Source organism: Fragaria vesca, linkage group LG6 (genome assembly GCF_000184155.1).
Source record: "Fragaria vesca subsp. vesca linkage group LG6, FraVesHawaii_1.0, whole genome shotgun sequence".
Lineage (NCBI taxonomy): Eukaryota > Viridiplantae > Streptophyta > Magnoliopsida > Rosales > Rosaceae > Fragaria > Fragaria vesca.
In genome coordinates, this window is record NC_020496.1 from 22,837,055 (window position 1) to 22,856,693 (window position 19,639).

The 19,639-nt window shown below is 37.2% G+C and overlaps 2 protein-coding genes across 2 annotated transcripts; both read right to left on the minus strand.

Moving 5' to 3' along the window:
- Positions 1–2,787: 2,787 nt before the first annotated feature.
- LOC101315165 lies at positions 2,788–5,210 on the minus strand. Its single transcript, XM_004303541.1, has 4 exons — positions 4,391–5,210; positions 3,501–4,309; positions 3,335–3,412; positions 2,788–3,248 (listed from the first exon to the last, which is right to left on the minus strand). Exons 1-4 carry the CDS (start codon positions 4,485–4,487, stop codon positions 3,141–3,143), a joined length of 1,092 nt encoding a protein of 363 aa, XP_004303589.1. The 5' UTR covers positions 4,488–5,210; the 3' UTR covers positions 2,788–3,140.
- On the minus strand, positions 4,361–7,213 carry LOC101315451. Its single transcript, XM_004303542.1, has 2 exons — positions 5,175–7,213; positions 4,361–5,085 (listed from the first exon to the last, which is right to left on the minus strand). The coding sequence occupies exons 1-2, from the start codon at positions 5,602–5,604 to the stop codon at positions 4,532–4,534; spliced, it is 984 nt and encodes a 327-aa protein (XP_004303590.1). The 5' UTR covers positions 5,605–7,213; the 3' UTR covers positions 4,361–4,531.
- Between the last annotated feature and the right edge of the window lie 12,426 nt (positions 7,214–19,639).

Sequence of the window (19,639 nt, forward strand, 5' to 3'; positions counted from 1 at the left end):
CGACGACATATATATATATATATATATATATATATATATTAAAAATTGATGATGTGGCGTGTCGGATGCTGAGGTGGCGTGTCGGTTAACGTGTCAGGACGTGTCAGAAAAGTCAACATTTTCTGACACGTCACGTGGCGTGTCCAACTCGTGTCGTGCCGTGTCGGAGGCATGTCGCCGTGTCGGACACTCTGACACTCCAGGGATGTGAAGTGTCCGTGCAACATAGGTTTTATCTAGTTGTACACTAATGATGAACCTTAGGCAATTAATATTAATTACATATCATAGAGATTAGATAAGATTAGTTTGGAAATGACTTGTTAGATTTAGCCGTGCTCATTCACAATGAAGGATACTGATCATTTGTTTGGAATCTTGTGCCGGATAAGAGGTATTTGATATAAGAGGCATTTTGATTATGGATGAATCAATGAAATAAAATAGTTATAAAAAAGTAAAAAGAAAAAATTAGAGATTTTTGTTTTTTCCAACAAGGCTAGTAATTGACGCAGCTGTTTGGTCTAATGACATTAGTCTCTTCTTATAAGTGAGAAATCATGAGTATGACTCACAGTATTTGTAAGACCAACTTTAGCAGACTCTCTATTTTAGCTTTTAGCTATTTTAGCGAATGTGTTTAACTCTTTTTGATGTTTTCGGAGCTCCAGCAGACTAACCAAAGTTTAGCTATTATGACTTTTAGTTATCTTGCTAGCTAAATAAGTACATATAGAGAGCGAGATGACTCAGATGAGGCTAGGTATAATTCAACACATCCCTTGTAAGATATTTTACGTGGTATATAAATATATTTAAACTATTTGATTTTTATTTGAAGAATAATGTTGATGTAATGCTAGCTAAAATAAAGAGCATTGATGCAGCTGCATTTCCAAAGTGGCTTGCCAAAATGACATTTTAACTAATTTGACTAAAATTTAACAAAAAAATGGCTTAAATTGCTAAAGATGTTCTAATACATTAATAAAGCTAGTAATTGGGGTTCCTCACAAGTCACAAACGTCATAAATACAAATAAAGTTTGTAAATTGGGTTGTATTGGAGGCCGTTTTTTTTGTTTTTATGTTTTTATCTTTTGGTTATTTGGTTTGTCTTTACATTGTACATGTAGGGTATATATGTGTGGATGAGAATGAACATCTCATTCATTGATTGCAATTGAAAGCCGTAGCACTTGGGAGGTCATCCCTCCCACTTCTTATCGTCCATGCCTTGTTTCTATTGATTGCTTCTGCTATACGGCAGATTATTTTATCAACCAGTAAGCTAGTCCACGTCGGCTTACTTGCTACTCGTGGCTTCACAACCAATTCATGAGCGTTGAAATAATAATAATAATAATTTAAAAATAATAACATACATGGTAAACAATATTAAATCACGTAACTTGAAAAAATAATAATTAAAAATCGAGGTAAAACTGCATGTCGAATCGGTTTCATATATGACACCGGGCCAAACTGAGTTTCGTTGCGTCATCATACTCGCCAATGAGTCTTGTGGGGAATCAAATTTGCTAATCAGCACTAATGTTGGTCATGTATGACCAGCCAATCAAAAAAAAGAGAGAGCAGAGAGAGGGAGAGAGAGAGAGAGAGAGAGAGTGAGAGTTGATTGGTTGGTCATACATGACCAACACTGGTGCTGATTGGCAAATTTGATTCCGTCTTGCAGCAACATCGACCTCTGCTTCATCCTTGTGTCTGCACCTGTTTTTTGCTCGTCGGCCTACTAGGCTGAAGTCGTTGGTTGCAAGGAAGATTATATAACATTTAATGATAATTTTTTATTCCATATAATTATCATCATCATTATTGAGATTTGTCGAGATTCATTATTTGGTAGTAACATCAATACATACCCAATTTAGAACAACGACGATATATGGCAACAAATGTTAATCTAGCGATATTTCAAGATATATTCTCTTAATTAGCAAATCAAGGAGAATGAGGTCATTATAGCAAGAACTTATGAGAGTTTATTCAGTCATTAAGACAGAAATTCATTTAATTTGATTGTAATTTCCTTCCTTAACTTGATTGTTTGTAACTGTATAAATATGACATTCAACGTCATTGTAAAGTGTCCTCGACCAACACAAACAACACTTCAATACAAACATCAAATTCTCTACAATATCGATCTTTTCATTTTTCTTACCTTCTGCACTTTATCGTTTTCATTACATTCTGCAATTTACTTTCATGCAATTTACTCTTCCGTGTCTTTAAATTACATGCAATTTAATTTCTCGCGTTTACTTTACCGTTATTTAAAGTTGAGTAAACTTCAGTTTACACTCCTAAACTTTAGATCTAAAATCAGTTTGATATCTCATCTTTTTTTTAAATCAGTTTCATACCTAAACTTTTAAAAAGACATCAATTTTGATCAAAATTTGAATCTGAGCTAAACTTGACGTCATGTACTGACGTGGAACAGACAAAGATGGCCCACACTTCAGCTCCTACACCCAACAAGAGGGTAGATTCGTCATTTAAATACCTGCCTCTAAAATTTAACAGAATATCTAAACTAAACCAACCTTAAACTAGTATTTCATCAAAGCAACAATTCTAAAAAATTTCCAGAAAAATGGATCAAACTCCAATTAATATGAATTCATATCGAACAATGCATCAAAACCATAAATTTCCAGAAACTTGTTCAGAGTTAGCAACCAAATATAGTATTTCATCAAAGCAATAATTCTAAAAAATTTCCAGAAAAATGGATAAAAAAAACTCCAATTAATATGAATTCATATCGAACAATGCATCAAAACCATAAATTTCCAGAAACTTGTTCAGAGTTAGCAACCAAATATAATAGATGCATAATGTGAGTTTACATCCAAACTAACAAAACACAAATGTTTGGATTAAGTTGCATAAAACTCGAGCTCTAATCATCTAAGCAAAAGATTAGACCTAGCAACCATGTGACGTAGCACGTGGTTGCACAAAAAATGCAACTTTGCATCTATTAATCCTGACCTCGGTTGCTTATCCCTCTCTTCTCATCCTCTATTTTCCTCCCTTGTTTGCATTTGCTCGGATCCTCACTGATGATCTTGAGGATGCTTGAGAAGGTTGTGCATTTGCAGAAGCATTTCAAACAGTGCTGGTAGTAGCTTTTGGTGGTCTACTCCTAGTTGGCAGACCTTTACCTGCTGCCATTGCTGCTGCTTTTTCTGCTGCCCTTTTTTCATCTCTTTTATCCTACAATAATAACATGAAACATATCAACTAAGAGCAAAGAATGTGTCTTCAAACAACAACTAAAATCAGTTAAGAGAATCAGTTACCTTTGCTGCAGCTTTTCTCAGCTGTGCCTTTGTCCTAAGCTCATTCTTGGTTTTTGGTGGTGGTTTGGTACCCTTTTCCTGCACCAAGCCGTATGTTGGTCAATACCATACCATTTCATATGCATTTTAAGTATCAAAAAAAAAAAAATACAAAACTAGTATATACCTTAGTAGATGGTGCTTCTCCACTGTTCAGTCTTCTCTTCTTTGTCCCAGTCCCATGAGCTGCTGATGTTTTAGGTGGAAGATGTTTATGACACGTCTTGATGTTGTGACCCAATGTGCCACAGTTGCGACACCTCAAAGATTTTTGAACCCTTCCAAGCTTGAGGCCTCCTTCAGTGTTCCTTTCAGATGCTTCTTTGTTTCTTTTAGTCTTTGGCCTACCAGGCTGTCTATTATATTGAGGTGGGAGGATTGCTTGTTCATTTGTAGGCATCCACATGTCCATCCCATTGACAGGTGTCACTGTGTGCGGGTAAATGTCCATGTATGTCTTGGTCAGGTAGCAGGCATCAACATAGCCTTCGGGCTTTTGCCTCATGAAGTTGATAGCAGATACGGCATGCTTGCAAGGAATACCAGTTAGGTCCCACCTTCTACAAGCACACTTCCTTCTCTGCAGATCAACCATATACCTCCCTCCTCCAATGCTATCCACTTCGATCATTGGGCTGCCAGTACCACTAGGGATACAATCAGTTGTAGACTTAACCTTGTTCTTCTCTAATATCTCCCTAGGCTTAGGGCAAATGGGATCGATGACTTTGCTCATCTTCTCTTTCCTTGCAGCAACCTTCTTCATCAACTTTACCTTGATATCCTCAAAGCAAGAAATGACTGGCTTTGACATAGTTGGTAATATGAATGCATTGAAGGTTTCACACAAGTTGTTCAAAAGCACATCGCACTTAAGAATTGTGTTAAAATGCGCTCTACACCAGTGTTTAGGGTTCCTTGTTGGTTCATCTGGGTCTGTATCAAGGGAAAAAAAAAAAAAAACTCTATCAATCAAGTTTTAACAGTTAAACACATACATTTGCTGAAGACACTTACCAGTTAACCAGTCATATGCATCTGATTGCATCTCCTTAATCATCACCATCTCCTTCAAGTAATAAGATTTAGCAATTGCCCAAAGTTGGTCCTTCATTGGTTTTCCAAGAAACAACTTGTTGAAGTTGGTCCATAGATGTCTCACACAAAACCTATGATCAGCAAGAGGGAGGACTTGTTCGATTCACATGCAGGAAGCAACCCTTTTTGCTTGTCGGAAATGAATGTAAATCCATTTCCTTCTCCAGTGATATTAAGATCCTTCTCCAACAACCGTAGAAACCATATCCAACTATCCTTACTCTCCATCTCTACCATTGCATAAGCCACTACATAGGTTGTGTTGTTGGCATCAAACCCCACTACAAACAACAACTGCCCTCCATATGCACTTTTCAAATGACAGCCATCTAGTCCCAAAATGGGTCTGCAACCACTCTTAAACCCCATCTTCAATGCTCCTAAGCAAATATACATTCTTTTAAAAATTGGCAGCTTTTCAGCGTTGTTGAAATCACATTTGATATCAACAGTGGTTGCTGGGTCCCTTCTCAGCTCATGCGCATAGTCTTGCACCCTAGCATATTGTTCTTTTATGGACATTTCTAGTTGTTCTAAAACAGCGCTCTTAGTCCTGTATGCTTGCTGAAATGACACCTTAGCTTGCACCTCAGCTGCCATGGAGTTCATAAGTGCTTTTGTTGCAATAAAACAATGGTACACAAAACATTATACTTAAGAAAAACAGCAAACTAAACAATGTACTTTGAAAATGAAGTTTTACCTGTTTTGATGTCAGGATTAAGTTGTATCATATTAGCAAACCTTGTAATGAGATATGGGGTTCTAACAGTAGGGTTCTCAAGAACTCTTTCGCAACTGTGCTTTGACTGGTACCTTTTTATTTGAAATGTATCTTCATGTTGCATCTTTGATGCATATAACTCGTAGTTACAGTTGTCTGCTTGGCATATAGCCCTCAACCTACGCTTGTCATTCATATCCCAAAGTGGCACCCAACCCTTCTGAATTGCTCTTTCCCTTATAGCAGCTCTTAGGATCCTAGGGGTAGCAAATAACATACCATTGCAGAACCGTGGGTTCTTCATGTCAGTCTTGGGGTTGAATTCTGGCCATTGATGTCCTTCTCCATCATCATCAGAATTTAACTCATAACCAGTTACCTCCTTATCAGAATCTTTATCCCCATACATGGCCTCACTATCTTCAACCTCTGGTCCTTCAACCGTATAAGTTTTCTGGGATGCAACAGCAGAAGAACCTCCCTCTTCATTTTTTTCACCAACCTCAACTTCTGTTAACCAACCAAACAAGAAGTCATCATCAACTCCATAGGCTGCAACATCATCATCATCTTTGGCAGGATCATAGTCATCATCTTCACTATCCTCATCTTCAGTAAACTTAGCATCACCTCCAGATTCATCATCCTCATCTTCTTCATCCCACCCATCTACATATGCCAATAAACCTGCATCAACATCTTGCACTCTTAAACCTGCATCGTTATCACTATCACTTTCAGACAACTCAACCTCCAATTTCCTCTTTCCCTTAATAGTAGGATCTATGGTCAGAGCCCTGCTAGCTTTGAGTTAGCACACCTTCTTGAGGCTCAGTAATTTTCACACCATGCTCAGTAATCTTTTTGGGAGAATCAAAAAGCTCTTGTATGACAACGTTGCTTGCAGCAACTTGACTCCAAGCAGGTATTTGGTCCAGAAGAAATAATAAAATAGTCAGAACAGTACAACTAACCACATATGGAAACCAATAAATAACACACAGTAACAATAAATATCCAGACAACATTATAGTATTGTGTCTTACTCTAGTGAAATTATTGTTCTTTAGGTCTTACCCTGAACACCATGCATATGATTTAATTTGCATATGAACTGAAATGAATAGATATAGAGACTGGGATATAATATGTAGTCATGTTACTTTTTTTTTCATAACTAGATAGGTAATATGTAGATATAGAGAATGAATCGAAGCTCATTCTTCAGAACTAGATAAGTAACTAGTTACTATCGTCATAAATTTCATGTATTGAATAAGGTAGTACCACTACTAGCTAGCTAGCTTCAATTATACACGAATTTTCACCTACCTTGTTCCACTACTAGCTAGCTTCAATTATACCACTACTAGCTAGCTTCAATTATACACGAATTGAATAAGGTAGTACCACTACGTTCCAATGCTCAAGTCGAAATCTTTTCACCTACCCAACACACTGAACATTCATGGACCCATATCTCACAAACCCAGGACATTCATGAACCCATAGCTCACAACATATTCAATTCAGGAATATATATGAAACAGATCACACAACCATAAAAAACAAATGGAAACCCTAAGTCTCGTAACCCCAGATCAGAAGTTTCCAACCCATAACCATAACATGACAACCTAGAAATAAACAAGCCCCAAATCCCAGGAATAAACAAAGCCACTACAATAGAGAAACCAAAAACAATACGAGATTCTCAAAAACCCAGAAATAAATAAAGCCCCAAATCAACAAACCCATAATCTTTGTGCAAAACCCGAAACAGAAAACATCCCAAGAAAACAAGACATCTCAAATTTCAAATTCAAAACAGACCATCGTTTGGGATTTCTTTGCGTCCGTCTTCCAATCGGGGTATCCACTAATCGGGCTCAGCCGTCAAAATCGTTCATTCACTAATTTGATATATAAATCTGGGTTTTTTGTGTCTGGGTTCGAAGATTATGAAGGGGTTGTAATGGAGGGAGAGAGCTCGTGAGAGTGAGAAGGGATTAGGTTTTGGGTCTTTAGGTTTCTACTTGTGGCAGTTTAATCGAGGCCGTAATGGAGGAAAACAGTAACAAGGGTTGTTTTGGTCATTTCACCCAGATTAGGGTTTAAACTGAAATGTGGGCCCATCTTACGTCATGTTCAGATCGGGAAACAAATTTTGGTCAAGATTGATGTCCTTCTAAAAGTTTAGGTAGGAATCTGATTTAAAAAAAACATGAGGTATCAGACTGATTTTAGACCTAAAGTTCAGGGTAGTAAACTGAAATTTTTCTTTAAAGTTTCATGCAATTTTAAATTTCGTTCTTTTACTACTTCAATTTCCGCTCTTTAAGTTTCATGCAATTTAGATTTTGTTCTTTTAATCTCCGCACTTATTTCTCATAAATCTATATCAGAAATTTAAAAAAATTTAGGGGTGGGCATAAAAACCCGTATTCCTGAATCCGTCTCAATCCCGTCTCGAAATTTGACTAGATGGGTCGGAATTTAAATCTCAAAACATCAGGCCCATCCTGTCCCGTCCCATCCCACTTCTATGAAACGCGACAGAACACAAGAGTAATAGTTCAAGTCCTGTTTAGGCCCGTCCTATCCCGCACTTTTATTATTTATTTTTTTTAGAGTTAATCTGTGAACATAACCGTCTATTTTGTTAGTTAGTTAGTTACATCATTGTTGTCATTTTGATAGTTAATTAGTTACATGCAGTAGATAGAACTGCATGAAGTATACATGCAGTAGCTCGTAATGCATATACCAACATGAAAAATCAATTATTACGATTCTGTGATCAATGAAATACTTGTAGACAAATCAAACTTTTTTAGAAATATATATTGTATATTTGGAGTTGAACAACTTTGAGAAAACTGGTTAATTCCATGATGTTCATCTACTACTGCATGTACACTATGATCTTAAATTGATCCTAGCTAGTCAGACAAAATCAACTCCACATTAGTATATACTAGAATTTTAGCCCGCGCTCTGCTGCGGGTTTTACCAGCTTCATAATTCAAGAAATATGGGATCCTTTTACAGTCATTATTACTCAGATAATGATATGTAGTTAATAATGTTTTGTTGATAACAGATCAACAACAAAGGACAACAACAAAGGACACAACATCGAAATTGAGCTTCTAAAAAAAAAAAAATTAAATTGAGCTTCTCTAATGGTTCATACAATTTTACACATCTAACACACATCAAAACTCTAAAAAAATAGATTAACAGGAACTTGTATCCTCTAAGAAACATGAATGTTGAGCAACTATGATTCTGTAAGGAAATTTCTAAATTGTACATGCACTTAAGCTTAAGTTTTAAATGTTCGCTTCTCAATCCCTTGTGTGAATCCAAACTTCTTCTGTATCAACAATAACACATGATGGCATCTAATTAATGAAATGGGAGTCCGCTCTCAAAATGTTTGCTTAGGAACTGAAATAAGCTTCAAGAACTCGTGACATGTTCAGTTTGGTTATAAATTCACAGGGCGAAGTCCTAGAGAGACGTATCCTGCAATTGTTATGAATGCAAAAAAATTAGACTCCAATTTGCCATCTTATTGGAAAGAGGAAATGATGACATGTATTTATTTCAGAGAAAAATTACCATAGTTCAAATTTAGGCACCAGATTGATCGACTGCATTCCTAAGAATTTGAACCAAGATGAGGTTGGTGTAGCTCACAGGCACATCCCAAATTGTTCATGCATCCTAAAACAATCAGGAGTTTCAGTATTTCAATGCAAGTTACAGTGTACATTCTCATTAAGATCACAATGTGTAAGATAGTAGCAATCGACTCAATTGTGCTAGGAACTTGAGGAAGGAAATTCATAGGTTAAAGCTTTGTTTCCACTGGAAAACAAATGATTGTATCATATTGCCAATTTTACCAATTCAAAATTAGAAACAAAAATTCAATTTTTTTAGTATATTCCAAAAACTCCTCACCACCAAAATAACTTCACATTCTATGTACTTTTCTTTACTATATTTGGCAATTTGTTATGAATCCTTCTAAACTAATGCTCTTAGGCATATCTATCATCATACAATACGTTGATATCACTCCCAAGCCAAAGATAGATCACATACTTATACACTACAAAAAATCAACTTCATAATCATGTAAGTTTAAGATATCGGAATTTACTAATTCTTTAAGATATCTGATGAAAACTCGATGTTGGTTTCTTATCTTACCTCAAACAAAAACTTGTTGGCCTCACCAATCTCTTTTTATAGTTGACATCATGAGAAATGAGGCATTCTTTTAAATGCTCCATTGTTGCAAAAAATGATGGTACAGTGGCCATTTAGTGTATAGAAAAAGATTGCAAGAGACTATGCATTATATGCAGCGAGTGGTATGGAGTTCAAAACTACAGAAACAATTTACAATTGCAACAGACTCAAAACTCACCTTTTCCTGACAGATATCCAATACTTGTGTAGGCATCAAGAAGACTCAGAACACCCAATAATCTAAAATGCATTACAATATGCACAATGCCAGACACAAAGAACCGATTTTTGTCAATACACAAAACTAAACCTTGAAAAAAGAACCAACCTACAATTCAACAGACAGAAGATCTTACCTGAAACAAAATCTAAGATAACAGAAATGCCAAATAATTTTCTCATTTTGCAACTTCAACAGTTCATGTTGCCTACAATAATAACGAACTTGAAAAGCTGATGTTGTCAGGAATCCAAATTGACATCTAAGGGAGCTCAAATCTTAAAACATCAGCTGCAAAAGAAAAAAAATCAAGTCACCTATCAACAACTCATCGGAAGAAACAACTAATACATGCACACCCATATATTTAGCACATCACCTGAAAGCTTTCCCGTCCCCCTCATCTCCACTCCTTTTCATATTATTTTTGACATATTTACCTAATACATGCACCCTTATAATCAAGAACACTGGCAAAAGTCCATATCACCCAAATCTCATAAACTTTACAGTACTTTGTAAGAATTGTTTTGTTAAAAAAAAAAAAAAAAAATCCAGCAAATACCTCTTGTATTGAGAAGATCTGTCAAAAACTGAATGTTTGGTAGGTAGAATGTGTTTAGCTGCTCTTCCTCGACCGCCAGCCATCTTAATATACTATAAGGAAGCAACTTAATTTAGGACAAAGAAAAAACCAGCTTAGTTTGATTCAACAGAAAAATGAACAAAGCCAAAATAAAAACTCACAGATTCCATTTGTAAAAAGGCAGGACTTAATTGGACCTCGTAGTCTGTTTCCATTTGTATCTTGGCACCTCCTCACATTTACAACTCTTTCTAATTTGTAGAGCATCTAGGACCATCCATGTAATAACAAAAAAAGAAGAAGTCATGATTTACAGCGGCAAATCCCAAACCAAATTAGGCATACCCACTGTAGGCTTATCCCATTTACTAAACTGAAAACTAAACCATTGTATACCAGTTGAAGGATGGTCCCAGTTGTTAATCTGGAATATGCTTTTGCAAAGGTTGCCGAAAAGCAATTCAATGTTGCTCTAGAATGCGTCTAGAAATCTCTTCCTTGCAAATGTGAAGAATCCAACAGTAGGAGACCTTGAAAAAGAATCACCATAATAGTCATTAATTTCACAAAATTCATTCCTACATAGTGAAATTCAAGACTCAGTACAGTTTTAAAAGTATAATAAAGTTCTATAAAATTTGATTAACATGATAATAACTATACATGGACTGAGTTTATTGATCAATAAATGGTAAGTTAAGATGATAGGCCTTGCTCTTGCTCGAGTCTGAACTGGATTCCACAAAACCCAGTTCAAATGCAAAGATTTGCTGCAGTTGACTAAAATTCAACAAAGATCGGATTCAAGCACAGCCACAGTGATAGAGCTGTATAATTTGAATTTGGGAATTCCCAGAACCAATTGATTATGAGATAATAGCCTATAACAATTATCACTCAGTACTATCTCATTCATACAACACTCATAGCATGGGCAACACAAACCTATCAAAATTCATTACCATTCCGTCTAAAATGCTCAAAATGAAAAAGAAACTCAATCATAAGGTGAAATAAAAAGGAATTGAGGAAACCATGTTCCTCATGAATACATATTCAGAACCAAAATTAAGCACTTGGAACAAATATTAAGCAATGGAAAACCAAAATTAAGCACTGGGCAAGAGAAAGGATTCACCTTTATTACTCTTCCATCAGTTCTCTTCTTTTGTGGATGCAAGAGAAAGCAGCTTCGTCAACACTGCCTCATTTTAAGAAGTTTTAGCAGCAATTCCTTGGAGCGAACTGTACAAAGAGTAATAGAGGATTGGTAAACTTACTATGAAGAATAAATCATTGTAGCATGAAAAAGAAAACCTAAATAAATGGAATTTGACACCTGAAATTACCCGACCACAAAAAGTGAACTGATATGCTCAAAATCTTGAGTTTGATAAATATGTAGTCAAACAAAAACCAAGAACCCTAAACTCAGCTTTTATAGATACACAAACTTAGACAAATCTCTCTTCCTCTCCTTTCTCCTCTTCTCTCTGGAATTTGTCGCTGAACGGAAGATCAAGAAAGATAGTCGGTGATGTTGTTGGTATCTGAAAGATGTCGTTGCTCTTTCCTCTGCAGGTCTCGGAATTGATGGTCTCTAAAAATGTCGGTGCTCTCTCCTCAGCAGTTCTCGAAATTGATCTGTTTTGGGCTGATTGGGATAAATGGCAGAAGAAAGATTTGAGGCCCACTGCTACAGTAAATGAACAGTGTTTTGAGCAACTGGCAATTAGTATATTGTAAATAGTTCTTGGTCCTTGTTTCTGGCTATACGTGTTGAATGGTGAGAATGCAAAATTGCTAATTTCATAAGGCTGATAGAAATATATGTTGTGAGCTATAGAACATCTCTCATGTTTGACTGGGTATTCATTAGTTATTTTGATGTTATTTATAATGATTGGTTCAATATATAGCATATTAGCATAAATTAATGGATCCATTGCAAAGAAACAGTATAGTACTCTCAGAAAGTACATTTAATAATTTTATTTTATCTAAAAAGAAAAATTAAAATTTGAATAGTTTGTGCGTATTCTACGATCAAACAAAGAATTTTCTTCCATAGTTTTTATTTATCACAAAATAATGTCTAATTTTGTTGTTTAAGTGTTTTCACATTTTACTATGGGATTGGGCCCATCTTGTCCCATCCTGTTTCGATACTAACCGGGCCGGGATTGACCAGGATCAAATTTAAAAAACACAAGGCCCGTCCCATCCTGTCCCGAATTTAATTTTTGAGACGGGACGTGGGATTACCCCAATCCCGTCCCATGTCCAGCCCTAAAAAAAATAGAACCATTACCGGTGAAAACGCCGAAAGTCCTTGCAACAAAGGCAAGAGAACTCAACAGCCGAGACTGTTCCTTCCTCGGCCTACAATTTTGAGGCAAACACCCTGACATCCGATTCAGGGGCCAAAAGTGAGGATTGATGGAGCAGGTCGCGTCGGAGGTGATGAATACTACTGTGGAAAACTGGGTGTCGCGTGGGATCTGAGGGCTAATAGTGCCTTGTAGTGGCTCAACCATCGTGGCTGAGAAAAGGCGATGTAATTGAGTGCGACGATGTCCGACCTTGAGGACCAATCTGTTTGACGATGTCCCACCTCGCTCCAGTGACTTGGACATAAACCTCGACAACCTGAGAGAGATCGATCTTCACCGACATGGCTGGGGAGGGTAGGTTTTGTGGGAGATCAATTAGGATTATGTGTCACACCCCGGTCCCGACGTAAGGGGGTTTTAATCACCGGACGTCGATTCTGAGGCATGAACGAGTGTTACAAACGGAATGTAAACAAAAGTACTATCTTCTAGGCTCTTCTTTCTAGGCTTGTCGTCTACCTTTTTTCCGGCTCGATCCAACTTAAGTACTTTTTCTGCAAAAAAATATCAGAGATGGGTGGGTGAGCATAACCACGCGCTCAGTGAGTAGACCAATGTAATATGCTCGCAAAACCATGTCATTTTACACACGTTAAAAAATACGTATATCGTATACACATCAAGTAACGCAATTCATCATATCGCACAATCCCTTCTTATTTGATATCCTTCAATTTAGTGATCCCTACAGGAACCTAATGACCTTCAAGTCATATACCTCCGTGTGTCACATCCTTACTTCGGCATAACCAATCAAGAAGTTCACATGTTTCATGACTAGTCAAAGAATGGATCCAACACGTACATATATATCAACCCCACATATTTTGCAAATAGACATGCTTTACTCGAAAACAGAGAGATATTTCGTAAATAGATCAAATCATGTTTTTCGACTATTTTGATAACAAATAAGAATATTTAAAACATATTACACAAATCCACTCACCTCGATAGCATTGAAACCCTACCAAGAACATCGATCGTAAACAGAACCTCATAAAACAAGCTATCTAGAAATCACTGTTGAATCTAATCCAAACTTCAAGAATAGAAAGGACATCGATACGAACCCATAGCCCTTCGGAGATTCAAAATCAGAGTTACGGATCAAAAGTTATGATCCGCCGAAGTTCAGTTGCGAAACTCTAGAGAGAAAATGAGGAGAGAGAAGAATTCTATGAAAATTGTGGAGAAGTAGCTGATCAAGTCAGCTATATATAGGGATACAATGCTGACTTGAAGGATCGGTAGAATGGTTTGGTCTAGGCCTCATCATTTGGCCCTTCAGCCCTAGCCTGCCCTACCCTATAAGGCCGAAGCCCTACCCGGCCCTCCGTTAGGGCGGGCCGGCCCTAGCCCTTTTTAATTAGGGTAGGGCAAGGGTCAAGCAAATCAAAACGCGGCCTTACCCTACGGCCCTACCCTATTGAGCCTTTTAGGACCAAGCCCGGCCCGGCCCGGCCCGGCCCTGCCCTAAAAGCCCGCCCTTTAAGCCCTAATAATTACTTATTTTCTATTATTTTTAATGTTTCTTATTTTTTATACAATACAACTAATCTTATAAGTTTTATTTATTTAATTTGTATTTTTCTTTGTTAAATAACAATTGATTTTTGGTGATTTAGAGAGATAGTTAATGAAATATATGAATATAACTACTTAGATTAATAATTCTAGATGTCTTAAGTTAAATATAATGTATATGTATGTTAAATATGACTAAAAATAGGGTCTTGTATCACATATATCCCTTGAGGTAATATTTGAGAAAAAAAAATTAAAACTCATGAATTTATTTCATTAAAAAAAATAACGTCATATTCGGCCCTATTTAGCCCTATTCAAAGGATCGGCCCTATCTGGCCCTGTTAGCCTTAGTGAAATGGGCTTTAAAGACGGGTAAGGGCTTGCATATTTGAGCCCCGGCCCGACCCTACCCGGTCCTAAATTTTGTTGACCAAGTCAAAGTCCTACCCGACCCGACCCTACCCTAAGCCCTAAAATTTAGGGTAGGGCCGGCCTATGATGAGGCCTAGTTTGGTCCAATAACAGTGCGCCACTTTTTGAAATGCATGGCTCCTCTCCTTTTGCTACACATATGTGTCACATGGCACTTCCTGATTCGTCCTTTTCAATCTAATCCCCCACATGGCAGCACACTAAAGAAACTCACCCACTTGCCACACGTGGGTTGTTGCTGAACTTGTCCTCTAAGTAAAAGAAAAAAATCAATCAAAAGATGCCACGTCATCACCTCGAACCAATGTCCCTGTAAGTTCGACAAAACTTTGAAAAAACGTTAAAAATAGTTCAGGAACCAGAAAGATTCACCGAAAAATACGACGAACTCGTGGTGACCTCTACTTTCTATTTCTAAGAGGAAAAATAAATTTTGAGAAATTTCAAAATTTGGGATGTTGCATTAATTATGGCAGCGGGGGAGATGGCGAGAGATAGAGTACATCGGTGGTATTTTTTTTTTTTCGAGAAAATGAATATGAATTGAACAAAATCTTAAAGTTTCATCAATCTGAAGAGTTTCGAAGAGCCATTGTGGTCCTTCTTCAACCCAAACTTTAAATGCTGGAAACAAAAATGCGTATCTAGCAAGTCTATGCACTGTCTGATTACATTTCTTTGGGCAATAATTACATGAAACTGAAGGAAAGAATTGAAACATAGATTTGACTTCTTGAATCGCATTTTTTGCTTATCTTATATCACATGACTAGTTTTTTTTTTTTTTCCCGAGATTGTTTTACATGACTAGTTGAAGCATGGAATCTGTTCCCTCGTATACAAATTCATCACTCAACGCAATGTTTTTGTTCAATACAAATAATCCATGTGTTAACAATCTGTCGCTGATCTTCTTGGGCATTGCAAAGAACTTAATCATTGATAAAAGTCTTTTATATAGGGAATTACAGAGTACCTTTTAGGTATAGAGAAGGAAAACATAGTCCTATTATAACATGCAAACCTATCACTAAATGGAATCAGGTTTCCTTATCCTAGTAGCATAAGACCAAGGCACACAGAACAGAATATCCTAAAATACTACCCTTTGTGCCGTGCACCTTTATGCCGATGCTGAATATGGTGTTGCGTAGTCAAAAACCTTGCCAAGTAATAAAAACCCTGTGGGATAAAACAAAACCTTGATCGAAAGAAAAAGAGTACAACACACCATTCACATTAATTTGATAGTGATATGTATGTGCTAGACTCCCACTGAAGTCTGCACCTCCCCCTGATCTTTACATCAATCATAGAGCTCTTCCTGATTTCTATTAATCACAGAAGTTTCGATAACTTAGCATATCAATGCTCTTTAACATGTCTTCAAATGTGACATTGGACAATGATTAACTAAATCATGTTGTATTGTCCTCAGACAAGATCTTTAACACTTAGATCTTGAGGAAAAGGCTGCTTGAGAACTCAAAACATAAGTTTGTGCTGAAAATCAAATTCTCGTGCAGCATGACCTTTGAGTATTAAAACAGTCGTAACTTCCTCTAGGAAATATGCATTTGTACAAAACGTAAACGGTTTTGGAAACTAGAGTCATGTAGCTTTCCGACCGTATATTACAGACATTCTAATTCGTCTAGAGCTATTCACAAAGCTCTATCGAAGTCGGCTGATCAGAAAAACCAAATTTTCTAATTTTGTTTTTGATGCATCGTTCTTTATGCATAGCTAGCGATGACATGGATAATGTCCATTCTATCATGCCATTATGTAGGGATTGAATAAGCCCGATACCTTTAAGTATTGAAAGGATGTGCTTATGCCATTCATTTGGCGTTGCGTGGGCGCAGAGCTACACTTAGCTTTACAACTTTTCATAGCGAATGAGATGTCAAGTCTTTCGTATTGTGTTAAGTACATTGATTCGTCTTATTGTAGTTAGATGGGAATTCCATCTCTTATACATCTTTGTCATCTTTCTTTATACAAAACAACAGATCTCTTTTTGGAGTAAAGACTTTGACTAATCATTGAAAAATCATCATCAAAACAGTCCTCGAGTTCCTATTCGAGACCGTGTCTACCCAAGATCTTTTTCATTCTTAACTTCGGATCTTTGATATATATCGACATCTCTTGGTCCATCATGAGTCCATGTAAATCCGGAATGAACATGCAAGGGTATAATTCACCATATCCCTTCCCAATCAAGTGGTTACTTAGTGTGTGTTCCAACTTCTTTTGCAAACGCGCGTTTCTGTGGTCTGGAGTCACTTGATTTGGGAGAATGAAGTTCGTTCAAGACCTTCATGTATAAAGATGTGTTTATGACCACATTCAGAAGCTGCATGTTCAGTTTTTTTCGAAAACTACCAAACTGACAAAGTAGCGGAGTGCAGTGATATCTATTACTAGAGCATATTTTATCGTAGTTGATCCAAATGCGTGTTAGTGAGAGACCTAACGCCATAAGGTGAGTCTAAGCTCCTGTTATCATTACACTATTTAACAAAGACATTGGATAGGGTTTACACTTGCGGTGTCAGCGTCACCTGCCCAAGGACCTATCTCTTTGTTATATGCTGGATCGCATCTTTCTATTAGGTCAATCTACTACGTCGATTTATCAACGAAGTGATATGTGTGGTTCGATAGACTCATTATTCCACGTTCTGATGTACACTAGCATAAATATTTGTAGAGATCACCAAAAACTTGATGGAATTCCTGCAAGTATACAAGGTGCATGTTGTCAGGACCTACCCCGGATTTCCCCTTGAAATCCGAAATAAACCCTGCGGGACCCACCTCAAGGTAATTCTACCAAAATTTTGATATAACCTCCCTTGAAAATGGGTAACCATACCTGAAAGAAAAATCATCAAAGCCCAAACACTTCTAAAACAATTTAATCCACATCTTCTGGAGCCATCCGCTCCCCCAAATAAACATCCACCACCTCAACTAACATAATAAATCGAAATAATTTCATGAATTTAATCTCTCATATAACATGCCAAATAAACTTTTTTCAACACTCCTAGGTAGAGTCACAAGCTCTTAACTCACAACATTAACAACAACAACAACAACACTTAAAACATCCCAAGGTTATTAGAGCAACTACTAGGAAAGAAGAAAATACATAGGTAGGTTAACTAGTAACCTATGAGAGAAAACTGGATGAGGTGGGAAATATGACACGCCTCCTACTCTCGCCAAACAGAGCTTTGCAGACTGGGCATTTAAAATGAAAGGCCCAGGGGAAAGCATTTAAAACGTTAGAGTGAGTGGACAAAAAATAAATAATAATGAACGAACTCAATGATAGAGTATTTAAATCAATTTAATGTTTTTCCCATATTTTCTATTGAGAAAATATTTATGCATGCCATTCTTGGAAATCTTTCCGAAAATAATTAAAGACCAAAAATAATGAACCAATCCCATTGGTTCCTAATAAATTGATAAAAATTGGGGAAGAGATTTCACCATAACGATGAGCCTCCCAGGCTATAAGAGCATCCCACGCTACGCGCTCTACTCACATATGATGAGGACCGCTTATAAAGTTATAATAGCGTCCCACGCTAAGCGCTCAACTCTTATATGATGAGGACCGCTAAATAATGGCTAGCTAACAATAAATATATATATATATATATACACCGATCGGTTGCCTCCCAGGCTATAATAGCGTCCCACGCTAAGCGCTCAACTCACATATGATGAAAACCGCTAATAAGACAGTATAGCGACTCACATATGATAAGGACCACTAATAAAGTTAGCTAGCAATGATTAATATAAATCAACCCTTTTTATGGTGAAGTACCATATTAAAATAAAATGATCAACACTTCCCCAAATATTATAATAAACTCATAGCGCACAGTACAGTTCCCAACTGTACTTGGAAATAATAAATATCACTTGACACGTCCCACGTGTCAACTAAAATTAGCAAGAGTGTTCCGGAAAAATATATGGAACTCGATAATCCAACCAAATATTATATCTCCAAATGCCTTTGAAATTAAATAACTTTAGTGCATGCATGATATTAAAAACAAAGGTCCACTCACAGTGCTCGGCTATGCTTGCCGACGGCCCGAGACTTCCTCCAAATGATCCTCCTCACGTCCTGAACAATAAATAATCATTAAACCTCCATACTAGGATACAACTTTAATAAAATTTCCAAAAGAAAGAGGAAGCCTATAATTTTTATTTCTCTTGTCCAACTTCTCCACTTATTACCTAATAAGGCTCACCTTACTCCGCACTTACCGAAAACCATAATTTAACATTTTTAGTTAGACTTTAAAACCTGCTAAACTAACTGCCGGATTTCCATTCGAATAACCGCCTAAATCCTTAACCATTAATAAATCCTAAACCTTAACAAATCTCCTCCAAAAATTCCCAACTATACTTCATTAAACTCCTCTCATTAAAACAAACCCGAAATCATGAAAAACTGCCCCTAAGGGGCGGCGGCGGCGGCGGCCGGCAGCTGTTTTCCTGCGACCTCCAATGCTTCTCAAAATTTCACAGAATATTCATCTCATCATGCTCAACAACATTCATAACTAGCACTTAGTCCATTTCTAAGGCTAACTAGGGTAATCGAACTAAAACTTCCATAAATCCGTAGAACTCTAATTATACATTTCACCCTAACAAGATCGAATTAGACCAATTCCTTTTGAGGGATTACTCACCTTGATGAGGGCTATAAGATGAGCCAAAAATCCCGACCTATGGTGGCCGGAGGTGGGATTTCCGGCGAAAAGCTTCCCGGCGTCTCTGGCGGGTTTTCTCTTCTCCGGTGGGGCTACCGGCTTGGACACTAGGCCGGGGAGAGAGAGGAAGTGATGGGGGTCCGAACTGCGGTGGAATGGTCGCTGGTGGCTAGCCAGACGGCGGCAGCTGGTGTTGGAAGACTTCCGGCAGAGAGGGGCTCGGGGGAAACTCACAGGAGAAAGAGAGAAGGAAG

Coding starts and splice junctions, on each gene's coding strand:
- LOC101315451 (XM_004303542.1), bottom strand. CDS start 5,604: ATGTATGGGGATAAAGATTCTGATAAGGAGGTAACTGGTTATGAGTTA. Junction 5,086..5,174: donor TAATCCTGACATCAAAACAG/GTAAAACTTCAT, acceptor TTGCAACAAAAG/CACTTATGAACTCCATGGCA.
- LOC101315165 (XM_004303541.1), bottom strand. CDS start 4,487: ATGAAGGACCAACTTTGGGCAATTGCTAAATCTTATTACTTGAAGGAG. Junction 4,310..4,390: donor TGCATATGACTGGTTAACTG/GTAAGTGTCTTC, acceptor CCCTTGATACAG/ACCCAGATGAACCAACAAGG. Junction 3,413..3,500: donor GAGAAGCACCATCTACTAAG/GTATATACTAGT, acceptor GGCTTGGTGCAG/GAAAAGGGTACCAAACCACC.